The following is a 15,801-nucleotide window of genomic DNA, read 5'->3' as shown; positions in this document are numbered from 1 at the left end:
AGAGACAGGTCATCAGAGGTGGTGTCAACACCTGGCAACCTTGGGCAACTGGCCAGGCCCCCCGCACCCTAACAGGTGCCTACTAACTGTTGATGCATGCTCTGGACCTCTCACCCCACCCCCTTTAAATGTTTAACCACCAATTTAATTTCCAACAATTCCCAGGACAATGCTACATTGTGGGAAATTAAAATGGCACCTAGGCACACAGCTCAGAGCACTGATGCAGCCCACTGTTGCCTTCAGGAAAGCCCATTGGAGCCCTTAGAGGGAGGATGACGTCTCATGAGCCTTTGTAATTACACAGAGGGCAGATACACATCAGGACAACCTGGGTCTACTCTGAAGGGCAGTGAAATGGAGCCCTCTGAGGATGCCAAGACAACCAACCTATACTTCTCAGCTTGTAAATATCCACACAAACACACACACCATCCCTCATTTCCTGAGAACAGACTCTAGATCAGTCAGGGTCCTTTCTGTAGTTTGTCATAAATGGAGAAGGCAGTTTTCTTAGGGTGGGGATTTGTGGCAGAGGGGTGTTTTGTGAAACAGCAATGACAACCACGTTCATCACAGCTATCAGAAAGACTCGAGGGGCCTCTGCAGAGAGCGGAGCCCTTGGTTCAAGGCATCACAAGCGGCCGAGACCCCAAGGAGCTCTCCACGGTGGCAACCGAGGGAAAGGCACAACAGCCCTGCCTCAGCGAAAGGTGGGCCGCCACCCCGCCCGACGCTGCTGCCATCAAGTACATCTCCCCCAAGCACCTGCTTATCAAAATCGAAAGCAAGGAAGCCTGCAAGGGAGACAGTGGCGTCCCCATCACCTGGAGTCCTTCGGCAAGAGTCGGGCCCGGCCAGAAGAAGCTCAATAAGTGCGTGGAGCAAGCGGAAGGTGGCAGCGTCTCCAGCACCAAGAAGGAGAAATGGACGCAGGAAGGCTGCAGCGAGGAAAGGCCTCCGGCGGTTTCTCGCTTTTCCTCCCCCCCCCCCAATTGGACTCCACCTTTGGGACTCTCGCAAGGCGAACTGGCGGCTCCAGGGCCAGAACTGCCATCCCACCGCCATCGTAAGCGGGAGCCCCGGCTTCCGTAGGCTGAGAGGGCCGCGCCACTCCCAGAACTATGGGGATAGGACTATGACTGAGAGAGTGTGGCTAGCCTTGCAAAGTAGCCCAATGCCTATAATACCTATTTTGCCAAAGTGGGGGGGAGGTAGTTTGTGTTAACTTTGAAATGTATTTGTTTATTGTTTTATTTATGTATTATTGATGTTTTATTGATATATTATTGTTTTATTGGTGTGTTTTTATACGGGTGCTCTTTTGTAAGTCGCCTTGAGGGCCTTTTGGCCGGAAGGCGGGGTAGAAATATTCAAATCAAATCAAATCAGCACAGGTATATCATCAAGAATCTGAGTCCACCACTGTACATTGCATTTGACATTGTCAGTATCTGACTTGAAGTTCTATATTACATTAGTGATGCAGCTTTGTTAACACTCACGGAGAACACAAATGCATGAAGATTTGAAGTAGTTACATTTCTGGCAAGCAAGCTAAGGAGAACTGCTATACATTGACTGCAGTTTGCATTTGTTACATGATCCAAGATCAAAGAACTGCAGAACGTAAACAAAATATTTATTTTCTCTTTCTACAGATACAGTGTAAAATTCAGAGATTATTCAAAACATGGCTTGGTGTTTAGCTGGTAGGTAACAGAAGGACTCCATTTCAAGCAAGAAAGCGGGCACCCACAAACTTCAACTAAAGATCCTTTCTGCCAGCTGCATCCTTTCTTTCTGTCTCTTTATATTAAGCATAGTGAAATTTTCTTATTTCATCCAGCATCTTAGTAGAAGGGAGACAAACTGACAAAAGACAGAAGAGTCATGTGCAAGAGTCAACTGCTGCTGATTTCCATTACAACCGAGAAAGTTTCTGAGCATTCAGAAAATATATATCATACTGTGCTGCACAAACTCTGGTAGATGGAAATGGTTAATTCTGGAAAAGGGGTCATTTAATTATCTCTCATACCCTAAGACAGAAGAAAACTCTCATGAAGAATTTATGTCCAGTGGTCCCTGTTACAGCTGAGAAGGATTCTGCGCATTTGGAAAATGTTTATCATATTGTATATTATGCAAACTTCGGTAGACATAAATTGTTAAATTTGGGAAGAGGTTCAGAAAATAGTCTGCTGGCTCCTTGATTATCTCCCGCACCCTGAAATGGAAGAAAATATTAATATTTTTATGACAAGTATGTAGGTGAACAACAGTCAGCTTTCAATACAAAAAGTATGCAAGCCATAGATGTATTGCATCACTGTCAGGATCATATTTAGAATGGGAAGGCTAATTCCCAAACCCTCTCCTTTGTGCTTATGGTGCATTCTTCTAACATCAGATTACAGGAAGCTACAGCTGCCGAAATTCCCTGTTGTATGCAGCTATAGAAGAACATAATAACAGCCTACTGAACCTGGCCAGTGACCCATCCAGCCCAGCATCCTGTTCTCACAACGGCCAACCAGATGCCCATGGGAAGCCCACAAGCAGGACCTGAGTGCAAGAGCACTCTCCCTCCTGTGGTTTTCAGCAACTGGTATTCAGAAGCACGCTGCCTACAACCATGTATGCAGAGCATAGCCAAAATGGCTAGTAGCCATTGATAGCCTTATCCTCCATGAATTTGTCTAATCCTTTTAAAACCATTGAAGTTGGTGGCCATCACTGCCTCTTGTGGGAGCAAATTCCATAGTAACTGAGAGCTGTGTGAAGGACTTTCTTTTGTCTGCCCTGAATCTTCCAACATTCAACTTCATTGGATGTCCTTCTAGTGTTATGAGAAAGGGAGACAAACTTTTCTTTATCTACTTTTCCCATGCCATGCATAATTTTATACACTTCTGTCATGTCACCTCTTTACTCGCCTTTTCTCTGAACTAAGAAGCCCCAAATGTTGTAACCTTTCCTTACAGGGCAGTTACTCCACCCCCTTGATCATTCTGGTTGCCTTTTTGCTGAACCTTTTCCAGCTCTGCAGTATTCTTTGTGAGGTGAGGGAGGTGCAGGAGCCCTGTCCCCTTTTGCATCTGGTCATCCTATTTTGAAAAAAAGTAAGACTACTAAGGAGACATATGATAGTGGTTTATAAATTTAGATATGGTGTGAAAGAAACTGGATGGAAATAACTTTCTCACACACTCATAATACTAGAATTCAGCTATTCAGTTGAATGGATTGGACATTCAGGACAACCAAAAGTTGGTGCTTTCTGATATAACACATAATGTACATAATTTGCAATCATTTGCAGTTATGGTTGCTGGTTTAGAGGGCTTTCTAAAAAAGATTTAGAAAAATTCATGAAGGATAGGTCTATCAGCAGCTATCTATGACAGGTACATGGAACCTTAATATTCAGAAGCACTATACCTTAGTACCAGTTTCTGGAGAACAAATAATAGGATGTTTTTTTCCCCTTTATGCCCTACTTGTAAACTTATCTGTGCATCTCCTTTCTTAGGAAGCTCTGCCTGGCTAGTTACTTCAAGCTTTTAGAAGGAATCATAGAATAGTAGAGTTGGAAGGGGCCTATAAGGCCATCGAGTCCAACCCCAAATTAAAGTATACCTGACAGGTGGCTGTCCAGCTGCCTCTTGAATGCCTCCAGTGTTGGAGAGCCCACTACCACCCTAGGTCATTGGTTCCATTGTTGTACCACTCTAACAAAGTTTTTCCTGATGTTCAGTTGAAATCTGGCTTCCTGTAACTTGAGCCCATTATTCCATGTCCTACACTCTGGGATGATCAAGAAGAGATCCTGCCCCCCCTCTGTGGGACAACCTTTCCAAGTACTTGAAGAGGGCTATCATATTTCCCCTCAGTCTTCTCAGGGCTAAACATGCCCAGTTCTTTCAGTCTCTCCTCATAGGGCTTTGTTTCCAGTCCCCTGATCCTCCTTGTTGCCCTCCTCTGAACCTGTTCCAGTTTGTCTGCATCCTTAAAGTGCGGTGTCCAGAACTGGACAGAGTACTCAAGATGAGGCCTAACCAGCGCCAAACAGAGGAGAACTATAAGTGACACAATTATGAACATATAAATATTGCTAAAAACAGAAGGGCATCAGCCATAGAGCCAGGATCGCTATTAACCCCCCCCTTTTAAAGGGTTTTAACCCAACTCTGCTGCTTACATCCTTCTGGTTTTAGTAATGTTTAAATACTCATAACTGGCCACAAGATTGCTGTCTAGGTCTGGGGTCTTTGGCATTTTCCTCCTATCCTTTTTAAAATTGCATAGGATGCCCTACTCTCTGCTTCCATAGCCAAAGAGATGGACAGTGGGTTGACAAGTCTTTATTTGGCTCACCATTGTAGGTTCCAAATTTGATCATCGCAGTGGCAGGGATTGTGTGTCTAAAAAGCTGTTTTTCCAAACAAAATCATGCAGGTGGTCTCCAGACTGTTAGTATTTTGCAGGAGGGATTCAGGGACATAACCAGAACTTGAGGTTTGCAGAATTAAAGTGGATTAAAGTGCTCTGTCACCTTAGTACAACAAATCTACTTAGAAAAGCACATCTGACTTTTTGCAGTTAGGAAAGTGACAGGGAAAAGTCCTGAAAAGTATCGGATGACTAAGAGGAAGACACAAGCAAATCAGGAAGTCTGTAGGGTGAAAGCTCATTGTCATAGAACCACTCTGTAAACAAAATGAGAATAAATGCTCAAGAAAGACCAGATGAAGTTTAACCACTATGTAAGCATTGTGCAAGCAACTCTGGATGAATGCTGAATAAAAAAGGTTGTCTGGAGGAGCCCACGCTAGCTAAGAGAGAAGGCGTGGAACCTAGTGTCTTTTCTCTCACAAATGGGAAAAAGCAGCTTGGGGGGCTGTGTAGTTTTGATCAGAACACAGCTCACAGGAAAAGTATTAAGACCCCCTTTCCACCTGTCAATCCAATGTGGAGCCCCCAAAGTAGAAGATAAAGGCTAGTAGGAGATACTTTATGTCACATCCAGTTTAGCCCTTGGGGCAGGTAGACGAGGTGTAACACTGTGCTTGACCACTGGGTGGCCTTTTCAAAGACTTTATTATCTAGTCAAGATTTGCATGCTACTTTCTGCAACAGGATGAACAAGGTGCAGAGTTAGCCAGTCAGTTAATCCTTTGCAGAAGGCCAGGGACAACTGCAAATCTAGAGAAATAAACTCTCACTCACATCTCATCCTTCTCATTGAAGTGCTCTCCCATATTCCTGATCAGCTTCAGTAAATCTGTCACACAGTTTTCATAACTTCTCTCATTTTTTTTCTTCTTGCCCTGGTCATGAAAGGGACGAACCATACAGTCCAGCACGTCCTTGTCAATCTGAAAAAGACTCATATTGCTGTAATTACTTGTGAGGAATGGGTATTAAGGACCCCAATAGCGTGTCCATGCTCACCTGCAAGCTGGCAGATTCCAAGACACAAAAACAACATAGATATTCTATATTGGACAGAATGGCACAAAGAAAAGGTACACCGTATCAGTTAATGCAATGAAATAGTTTCCATATATTGCATGGTTGTATGTAAGAATGGCCTTGCAGGGTCAGACCAAAAGAGTAGCTGCCCAGAAGCAAGTTACAAATATTGAGCTGATCATGCAGGGATAAGCTGGAGGGCATGAGCCCTCTTGAAAGTGGACCAAAGATGCATATAGTAAACAGGTGAATCAGACCTTAGCTGCTTGCTATAAGCATAGGTAACCATCATGCCTGTGAGCAAGTAATGAACCAAAAGAAAGGAGGCCAAATTTGGGTGTTCAGATCAGCATAACTGATGGTTTAAAATGGCGGTTTCAGGAAAGATTTCCTATTACACTTTGAACTGTTGATATCTCACCCTTCCTTTCCAGTCCTTGAAAGGATTCTCCTCACGATTCAAAGCCTTCAAAATTTTACTAGTGCTGTTATGATTCATAGTGTTGCGTGTCTTTATATCACTCTCATTCCCAACATCTCTTAAGACCCTGTATTTCCTGCAAACAGAAGGCAATTGTAGGAACAACAATTCTTCTTGAGCATTAGTTAGATTTTAGGCAATGCTAAAAAGCGCATGAGATTCTCTAAGAAATTGGTATCCAAGACATCTAAAGGACTCCAGAGTAATCAAATTCTGAAGTTCAATTCTGAAGGGAAAACTCAGATTTCAAAGATTGAAATGGATGGATTACATTTCCCCAAAATGTCATTCCTGCTCTACTTGCAAAGCTGCCGCTTCCACAGCTACTGTGGTAAGAATAGGGCAATCAAGCTGAGGAAGATGGAATGATGAATGGGCAGTTGCTAAAGTTCCCATATTTATTTAATACGTACGTCTGTTTGTTCCAGAAATAAGGATGGTAGATCAGCTGTCCCAGTTGTTCACTGACTGGTATGTTTTCATCAGGAGATTCCAAACCTGCTCTGAGGTCTTCAATTTCTTTATGATCAGCTACATCCTCTGGACACTGGGCAGGCAAGTCTCCAAAGCAGATTTTGCCCCTCATTGCAACATATAGAACTAGATTTCTGAGAGCCTACACATGAGAAGACATGGTTATACATCTTCGGAACACAAAATTTTATGCCAGAGCAACTAGAGTGGACTCGTATTTTTATCCTACATGCCTGGGCTTAGTTCTCACTGAAATGATAAAAACCTGTGTTGGGACTGTTTCAGTTCAATCTGCAAGTGTGAGAATTACATGACAAAATGTTTCTATATATAAAAAAATACCCTTGCACATAGAAATCTACCTAGAATGTTGGAGAAAAGAATTATAGCTTGTTCAACATCTGTATGTCTTGCCCCATAGGACAAAAGGCAGCTGGGATGGGTGATTTTCACCAAACACTAGAGGAATGGACGCACACCCCTATCCACCACTTTGGTCTTGATCTGGTTTCCCCACCAGCACCATCATAACTGAAATCAAATCTGGTCTTTAGAAACACAGGATTGGACAGGTTGGCTACTCTCCAATCTGCCAGGGTTATTCAGGAAATTAAAACGATTTTATGACACTGTTACAAGAAAGAATTCCTAGGGTCAGAACTAGTAATATCCTTTCTTACTGGTATCGGTTTATTCTTGTTCTTTGAAATAATAATCATGAGTTGCATTCAACTAAATTATACTCAGAGGAAACACATTAGTCAGACCCATTAATTTAAATAAGCATACTCTGAGTAGGAATACCATTGGATACAACCATATGTTATTATTAAAAATAAAATATATATTGTACACACACACAATACTTTGCCTCAGTCATGGGGGATAATCAATCTGCAGACAGAAAAGCCTAGAGAGACATACTATAGAGGACAGCTATTTACCTGTAGATCTTCTGTGATTATAACATCTTTTTCACCATCATTTATTTTTCTGCTCTTGTCAAAATCTGCTAGAAAAATCTTACCAGTGACATCTAGCAAAATAATAAAAAAGACAAATAAATCAGAACTGTCTTTACTTCTATGTGTATGAATGCTTTGGGGGGGAAAGGGCAAATAATTCCAATTTTCAGGATTCAGAAAGAGCAGCCATTTTGTTGTCACATTTTTGAGAATACCCTCAATAGTGTGTGCTGATTTCTCATTTAACAAGTGATTCAGTTCTCGCACCAACTTATTTTTTCACATTTATGTAGTATACCCAGTGGCCTGGTTTGGACATAACACTAAGCCATAGTTTAGGGCTCCGAGAATGAGTTTGTATAAGCTTTGAGCCTGTGTATCCCACCACCCCCACTCCTCTAGCACATCCAGGAAGAGTTTGGAAGGTTTTTTATTAACCACAATGCTGTCCAAATTCAGACATGTTGCACTTAATCTTAGCTATGCTTAATGGGAATAACTCAGACAAACCATAGTGTATAAAGCTGGCTTGTTTTCACTAAACATAGCAAGATTAAACACAGTTTAGGATTTGGATGACCTGCTGAACTCATTGTAGCACACATCCTAATGACCAGACTCTGTGGGCCAAACTAGATGATATGGGGGCAGGCAACTTTGCTCTTCACAGGTCCTCCCTAAAGTAGAGAGTGAGGAGTCTAACTTTAACAGAAAAAGAACTCAGCCTGGACCCAATTCAAAGTGCTGGTTTTAATCTTTAAAGCCCTAAATGGTTTGGGGACCAGCCTATCTGAAGGATCACCTCTTCTTACATATTATCTACTTGAAACGTGAAGTTAACTCCTGAGGCTGTTCTCTGCATACCCCTGCCTAATGAGATTTTTTTGGGGGGGAGGATACTAGGGAGAAGGCCTTCTCAATTGTTAAGCCCAGTTGTAGAATTTCCTCCTCAGAAAGACTCGTGTGCCTACTTTGTAAAAAGACCTGTTCATTTTCCCAGGCTTTATAGGGGCTTTAGAGGTTGCTGTCAATTTTTGAGAATTTGGCACTTTGATGTTTAAAGATATGCCTCTGCTGTGAACATTTCTATAGTATTGATTTTTGGTTTTATTTTTGCCACTGTTTGTGTTTATGTTGTATTTGGATTTTATTGTTTTGATATTATATTTTTTAAATGTTTGATGAATCTCCATTATGAGGCAGCACAGTAGTATCTCAAAAAAATAAATCTTCACCACACAATCACATCAGGCACTTTCCGAACCAGTCCTGCTTAGATATAGGGAACTGCAATCAGTCCTAAAAAAGTTAGCCACTCCTGATGTAAATAGAAGCCAACAGGACTGGCTTTACTGTCTGAATGTGTAGACAGTTGAATGTGTCGATTCACTCTAAAGAGCGAAGTATCACTCCTTCCTTCATTAATCATCACAACCTTAGTACCATATAAAAATGTAAATGTACTGCCTTCAAGTCGATTCCGACTTATGACGACCCTATGAATAGGGTTTCCATGAGGCTGAGTGGCCCAAGGTCACCCAGTGAGCTTCATGGCTATATGGGGATTCGAACTCTGGTCTCCCAGGTTGTAGTCCAACACCTTAACCACTGCACAGGAAGGGCTGTAGCTCAGCAGTAGAGCATCTGCTTTGCGTGCAGATGGCCCCAGGTTCAATCCCCGGCGTTTCTAGGTAGGACTGGGAGAGACCTCTTGTCTGAAATCCTGGAGAGTTGCTGCCAGACAGTGCAGGCAGCAGTGAGGTAGATGGACCAATGGCCTGACTCAGTATAAGGCAGCGTCCTGTTTTCCTACCCATCCATCAGCCTAGCCCTACATTCCAGGTTTGTTGTGGGACTATAACGCAGAGGAGAAACCACTAAGCTGTTTGAAGGGTAAGACATACCAATAAGCAATGGGGAGAATTGGAAGGGGAGCGTGGTCACATTGCTACAGTGGGGATTTGGGTGTTGTAAAAATGTTATCAAGACTTAGTGGGATGATGGCCTCAGATTCCATAGGGATTGAACTGTGAGCCTTTTCAGCAGAGCACTCGCTAGAAACACCGGAAGCTGCCTTATGCCAAGTGAGGCCATTGGTCCATTGAACTCAGCAGTGGCTACACTCAGACTGGCAGTGGTTCTCCAAAGTGTCAGACAAACAACTTTCCCAACCCTACATGGAGATACTGGGGATTGAACATGGGACTTTTTGCATTCAAAGCACGTGTTCTATTCCTGAGCTAGAGTCCCTCCTTTCTTGCTCTAGTAGGACTGCTGGTTAGAAGAGGGAAATGCAGACTGCCAAAACTGGGGCATTATCAGCACAGCATAGAATCGTCTGGGGCCGGATGACATCAGAGAGTCAATCCCATATCACTCCCTGCAATAAATCTCCCAGGTCTGCTGTTGTTCTTCAGTTTGTAGATGACTTGCTGCTAAGATGTCCCTCTATGCTGCCTACCTGCTTGCTCTTGGAGCTGAATGCCTGGAACCTGACAGATGACTGGCTAACTAGTTGGTTATGTGCACACTATGGTCAGGGCCGGATTAAGCTGAGGAGGGCCCCTAGGCTGATTGGTGTTTCAGGCCCCCTATCCCCACGCTTCACCTACCTTTCCCTTGTTCTTTTGCAGCGTGCGCAGGTTTGCCATCAATCAAGATGACAGCCGAGGTTTCCCTAAGGAGCTGAACTCTCTGCCACCATCTTTGTTGATGGCAGCAACGAGCACGTGTAGCACGCATGCGTGCGATCAGCCAAGATGGCAGCAGAGGCTTCAGCCCCTTAAGGAAACCGCGGCTGCCATCTTTATTGATGGCAAATCTGCACGCCACAAAAAACAACGGAAAGGTAGGTAAAGCGGGGGGATGGCGGTCCGCAGATGCTTCCGTGGATCGCGGAAGGAGAGCGGAGGGCTTCCTGTAGCTCCAGGGGGCCCTCAGACCAGTGCCCCATGGGCCCCCAAGAGCTCCTGGCCCCTAGGCTTCAGCCTACAAAGTTTAATGGATAATCCGGCCCTGACTATGGTAAGTCATATATATATGAACTGCCTTCAAGTCGATCCCGACTTATGGTGACCCTATGAATAAGGTTTTCATGGTAAGCAGTATTCAGAGGGGGTTTACCATTGCCTTCTTCTGAGGCTGAGAGGCAGTGACTGGCCCAAGGTCACCCAGTGAGCTTCATGGCTGTGTGGGGATTCGAACCCTGGTCTCCCAGGTCGTAGTCCAGCACTCTAACCACTACGCCACCACTTGGTAAATGGCTGTATTCAAGCACTTGCTACATGGTTCAGCTGTGGCAAGTCAATTTGCTGTGTCATGCTGACTCTGATAGACTCATAATTTGACTATAACAAGGGAATGTAAGTGCTAGGCCAGCATTCAGTTCAAGGCCCTCTCTTGCTGAGAAGTGAAGCCACACATGTTTGCCACAGGGTCTGAGGGAATACTAGCAGTTTATGATGTGGAACATGGAATGCTGATATGAACTGATGCTTACACCACGGATGAGGAACGTGTGGCCCTCCAGATGTTGTGGAATACAGCTCCCATCAACCCCAGACAACATGGCCACTGTTCAGAGATGATGGGAGTTGGTCGAACAAGATCTGGGGGGCCGCAGGTTACCCATCCCTAGTTTACCCCATAATATTGATAACTGCTGCTCCATATTTATCCCATAAAATTCAACTGAGCTACAGCGGGGTAAATTATTATTATTATTATTAATCTTTATTTTTACCCCGCCCTTTTTCCAAAGCTGGAACTCAGGGCAGCTTACAAATAAAAAATGGGTTGGGTTCCATCTGACAGATTGCCATATACAAGGGAACACAAACCTATCAAAATGTTACTTGGGTGCAGATCCTGATGTCCAAATCCAAATGAGTGCATTTCCTTCACTGCCTGAAATATTGTTTCAAGAATGTCTTTATTTTTAATAGTTGCATTCTTAATCTCTGGTGTTCTGAAGTACTCCTCAAGGTTTTTCTCACACAGAGAGAGGCACAAGTAGAGACAGGACTTCTGTTCTTCCCACCCACAGAACTTCACCAGATGATTGCTGATACGGCATTTCTCAAGGCAGGTTTTCTCTCGCTCAGCATTTTCTGCACTAGTGGGGAATATCTTCACAGCCACCTCTTCTTCATTGTAGAATCCTAGGTAGACGCCTCCGTGGGAGCTTCTCTGAATCCTGAAATCTGGGAGCATGAAGATCTTGAGTTTTCCAATCATAGGACGATACTTTCCGCGGAGATCCTGGAGCTTGGACTGCCAGCGTCTGCTAGAGGAGCTCCACTGTATCTCTGGCTGCCTTGGACTAGCCAACGGTCTGTATTGGTGAAGAAGCTTTATCATTTTGTTGTTGTAAGTCCTACTGGCGATCTCAATGAGGTCCCCAATGTCTGTTCTTGCTCCCTTTTCACACAGTATCTGTGCTATTTCATAATTTTCCTTCTTCACTGCTGCCATCAATGCTGTTATGTCGTTTCTGTCAGCGTCATTCACGTCAACTTCATTTTCCCCCAATATAGCCCTCACCACATCTTGGCTTTGCCTTTCAGCTGCCAGGATGAGAGTAGTTTTCCCAACTTCATCTCTCTTGTTCACATCAGCTCCGTGTTTTAAGAGGAAAAGGGCAACTGCCTCTTTGTCTTGGGCCTGGTCATTTTTAGTCACTGATAGAGCATGGACTAATGCATTCCTCTCCCAATTGTCACAGATGTTCACGCCAGCATTCATCTCTTCAACTAGGGCTTTGACAACAGAGAGGTGGCCGCACCTGGCCGCATCCATCAGGGCTGTTTCCCCCCCTTTATTCAAGGACTTTTTCTCCTCATCAACTACTCTGCCCAAGTTAACATCTGCCTTGCTCTCGTACAGAAACTTCAGGGCCTCCTCTCGCCCATACCGAGCAGCCTCCATGAATGCCGTGAAGCCATTGAAATCATGCTCATTGATGTCTGACCCCATCTGAAGAAAGAGCTTTAAAAGCTCCACGTTGCCTGTTATTCCTGCTAGAATAAAAGGAGTAGCTTTGTTATCCTTCCTAGCCAGTGGATCAGCTCCTTTGTCCAGCAGAAGGCGGGCAATCTCCTCTTCATCGTTTTGTACAGCGCTATGGAGAGCTGTCCAGCCATCATTCACCTTTGAATTGATATTGGCACCTTCTTCCATCAGCCGTCGGACAGTCTCAATCGATCCTCTTCTCACTGCACTATTTAGCTGAAAGCTAATTTCGTTATCAGCAGCCATTTCTTTTTTGTAGGATTCTGACGCCTCTTCCAGAGATTCTGATTACACTGGCTTCTAGGAATATATTTCCAGTTTAAAACAAAATCAACAGCCACGGTGACATCAACCTTTTGAATTAATGGAAGAGCTATTTGCACATGGAGTTATGGGGCCACAGGGCTCGATGCAAGATACACCATCTCTGGATTCACATGTTTTGGATGGTGAAGGCTCAAATAACAAAGGTGCTAAGTAGATAAAAGTTAGTGCCTTGGTCACAAGGATGCATATTAAGGGCTCACAGCCTTCCTTCTCCATATGCATTCCATCTGTGTATCAGAGAAAACACCATGCTTAGTTGATACATGAAAAATGAATGAAGACTGCATCTATCAATAGCTACTACCAGGATAGGGAAATGGAAATGCCCTGCTCAGAAGCAATAAGAGTGGCATGGTGGGGCAGTTGCCAGTGGCCCAAGCCCCCAGGAGTGCCTGCCCCTGCCCTGCTGCTAACCCAAACTGTCAGTTACAGCCCCCCAGGCCCAATGTTGTGCAGCCCAAGTAGTTGTGGCTACAGTCCACCATTTGAATATCTGCCTGTTGTGCAACTGTTAAAGGCATACAAACTCTTCCAGAAAAACGGTGCCAACGTGTAGTCGTCCCTATTTACTCCTCCTGTTCTGTCTTCCACACTGCTTTCAGATCCTATATTCCTGAAACGTTCCAAACACTTTGGTCTCCCTCACAAAACCTTCACTCAAAATCCTCTCCCTTTCTCTGCTTGCAAGGCTTTCGTCTGATGTCCAAGAAAGCCCTGGGTGCCCTCCGTTCCTGCCTGAACTCTGCGTGCTTTGAACTGCTCCCTCCAGCCCCCTACCGACCTACTTACCTACCCACCCGCCCTTCTTCCTGGCTTGACATCACTTACCATCAAGCGAACGTTTCGTCTCCTTTGCGTTACTTCTGACGTCTGTAGTCGGAAGCGCGACAGCGGGCGAAGAGGTTCAGGTAAAGAGATGCGGATCGGAGGAAGGAGGGAGCGAGAGAGGAAAGAATCGCGCCGTTTGTCCTAAACCCGAGAGTCAAATGCTGCTAAATCAGAGGTGGTGACGGAAATGAGGGTTAGAGGAGGAGGAGGAGGAGGAGGAAGGGATTGGGCGTCGACGCGTGTGAGTTTGTCCTTTCATTTTCTTTCTCAGGCGGGTCAAAGAAACAGCTGGAACCGGAACCGCTTGGTGTGGCGGCAAGAAGGAAGGAAATCTCAAGCCGCCCCGGATTGTCATTTTTGCCACACAGTAAATGCGCCGCTGATACACATTTGTTTCAGAGGAGGCAGGTTTTTTTTGTTCGAGGTAGTGTTTCTGTCGCCTTGGATATCGGATTTCCCTCCAGCTCGATCGTTTGTCGCAGAAAGAAAGCTGCCCCCCTGCCCCCACCCAGCTAATGTGCCCATTATGATGATGAGTGCTGGGTATCTTATGCTGAGTAGGTGGGACTCGCAACGAAATGTTTAGGATTCTACTCCGTTGCGCCCCCGATGTTTTCTGAGACCCCCCTCCAAAAAACCCCACTCAGCATTCTGTGCCGATTGAACATGCTCGTTCCTTATTTGGCTCTTGTGTGTGTGTTTTGTCCCGAGCCTTAGGACAAGGCTGGGGAAGCTGTGGCCTTGCGGAACGATTGTGGAACGATGGCTCCCATCTTCCCTGACTATTAGCCACGCTGCCTGAAGCCGGCGGGAGTTGGAGTCATAGAATCGTAGAACTGTAGAGCTGAAAGGGGCCTCAACCCCCTGCTCAGCGCAGGAATCCAAACCAAAGCCTCCCCCAACAGGTGGCTGTCCAGCTGCCACTTGAATGCCTCCAGTTGATACTCAACAGTTAATACATAATAACAACGATGGGAAAGATTTGGGTTTTCCTACCACTGCCTTCCAGAGCTGTTGTAAAGATTACTGTAGTAGAGAATTTTCAGAGTGTAATATAAATGCAAAGTATTAATACAGTAGGGGAGAGCCACTGTGGTGCAGTGATGAGTCTTAGGCTGTGTACACCCTTCTGTATACTCTGCATCCAACGTGTTCCCACCACTGGTTTGCAAAGTGGTATACACACAAAATTTGGGGACCTTGGTCCAGTCATTACCACTTCGTCTAGCCTACTTCACAGGGCTGTTGTGAGGATAACAGAGGGTAGGGAGAACAATGTACACCTCCTTGAGAGAGCTTGGAAGAGGAGTGGGATATAAATAAATAAGGGATAGCACTACAGGGAAGGTCTGTACTCATATTATATGGAAAGGTTTCTCATCAAATTGTTACAGGGACCCAACTTTAGGCAGAGAAGCCAAATTGTCTCCAAACTTCATACTGAGATTAGAAAAATGAGCTGTCAAATGACACCCAACGCTGTTGTGGGAGAGGGTGAGGTGTTATGCATAGCTGCACATGGGCAAAGAATGAGTTTTGCCAGGTCCAGAATAGCTACAGTGGGATCCTTTGGGAGGCACTTGGGGCTTTGTTACATTTTTGGATTTATTTTACTCTGTCAATAAAATCATACTCAAATATGGGGAATGTACATATGAAATGTAGATCTGGGCGTCTGACTGTGAATGCAAAGGAGATCCTTGTAAGACTTAAGATGAGATTAACTGGGCCTATTATCTTAGTTCACTTTATATATATATATATATCCCACCCTTCTTCCCAGTAGGAGCCCAGGTATTTTCTCGCCTGATTTCACAAACCCACATGTGCTTTTACACTTAAGAATATAAGGCACATGAATCGGTTCTCCCGTAATACATGCACACAGATGTAAATGCAAATGAAAGTCAGAGATGTGTTTAATAAATTTGCCACAGGTATGCATTCTGGCATATGTTGCATAGAGAACCCACAACTGTGTATATTTTTGAGGTCCACACAAAGAAATACATGTGCTTGTACAGATAATTACTTGTATAACTCCACACACAGAGATATAAAACCACCTCTGAATACCATGAAAACCCTATTCATAGGGTCGCCATAAGTCAGAAATGACTTGAAGGCAGGTCACTTTTCATAGACCGAGCAGCTGAAAGCCAGAAAACCAATGGAAGTGGATTACAGATTTTTTTTAGAAATTGGGTAAGAAAACAACACATCAGGGATTCCTTTGTT

The 15,801-nt window shown here is 44.4% G+C and overlaps 1 protein-coding gene across 1 annotated transcript; it reads right to left on the bottom strand.

The window, feature by feature from the left end:
* Positions 1–1,630: 1,630 nt before the first annotated feature.
* RNASEL (ribonuclease L) lies at positions 1,631–13,838 on the bottom strand. The gene is made up of 7 exons (XM_061634078.1): positions 13,564–13,838; positions 11,238–12,962; positions 7,378–7,469; positions 6,373–6,575; positions 5,900–6,035; positions 5,233–5,381; positions 1,631–2,230 (listed from the first exon to the last, which is right to left on the bottom strand). Exons 2-7 carry the CDS (start codon positions 12,652–12,654, stop codon positions 2,092–2,094), a joined length of 2,136 nt encoding a protein of 711 aa, XP_061490062.1. The 5' UTR covers positions 12,655–12,962; positions 13,564–13,838; the 3' UTR covers positions 1,631–2,091.
* Between the last annotated feature and the right edge of the window lie 1,963 nt (positions 13,839–15,801).

This window comes from Rhineura floridana, chromosome 6 (genome assembly GCF_030035675.1).
Source record: "Rhineura floridana isolate rRhiFlo1 chromosome 6, rRhiFlo1.hap2, whole genome shotgun sequence".
Classification (NCBI taxonomy): domain Eukaryota; kingdom Metazoa; phylum Chordata; class Lepidosauria; order Squamata; family Rhineuridae; genus Rhineura; species Rhineura floridana.
The sequence above is the reverse complement of the archived record's forward strand: the minus strand, read 5'-3'. Positions and strand labels throughout refer to the sequence as shown.

Excerpts from the sequence above, each read along its gene's own strand:
- RNASEL (XM_061634078.1), bottom strand. The coding sequence starts at position 12,654 with ATGGCTGCTGATAACGAAATTAGCTTTCAGCTAAATAGTGCAGTGAGA. Across the intron at positions 6,036-6,372 it reads TATTTCTGGAACAAACAGAC|GAAATACAGGGTCTTAAGAG; the intron begins GTACGTATTAAA and ends TTCTGTTTGCAG. Across the intron at positions 5,382-5,899 it reads TCAAGGACTGGAAAGGAAGG|ATTGACAAGGACGTGCTGGA; the intron begins GTGAGATATCAA and ends AGTCTTTTTCAG.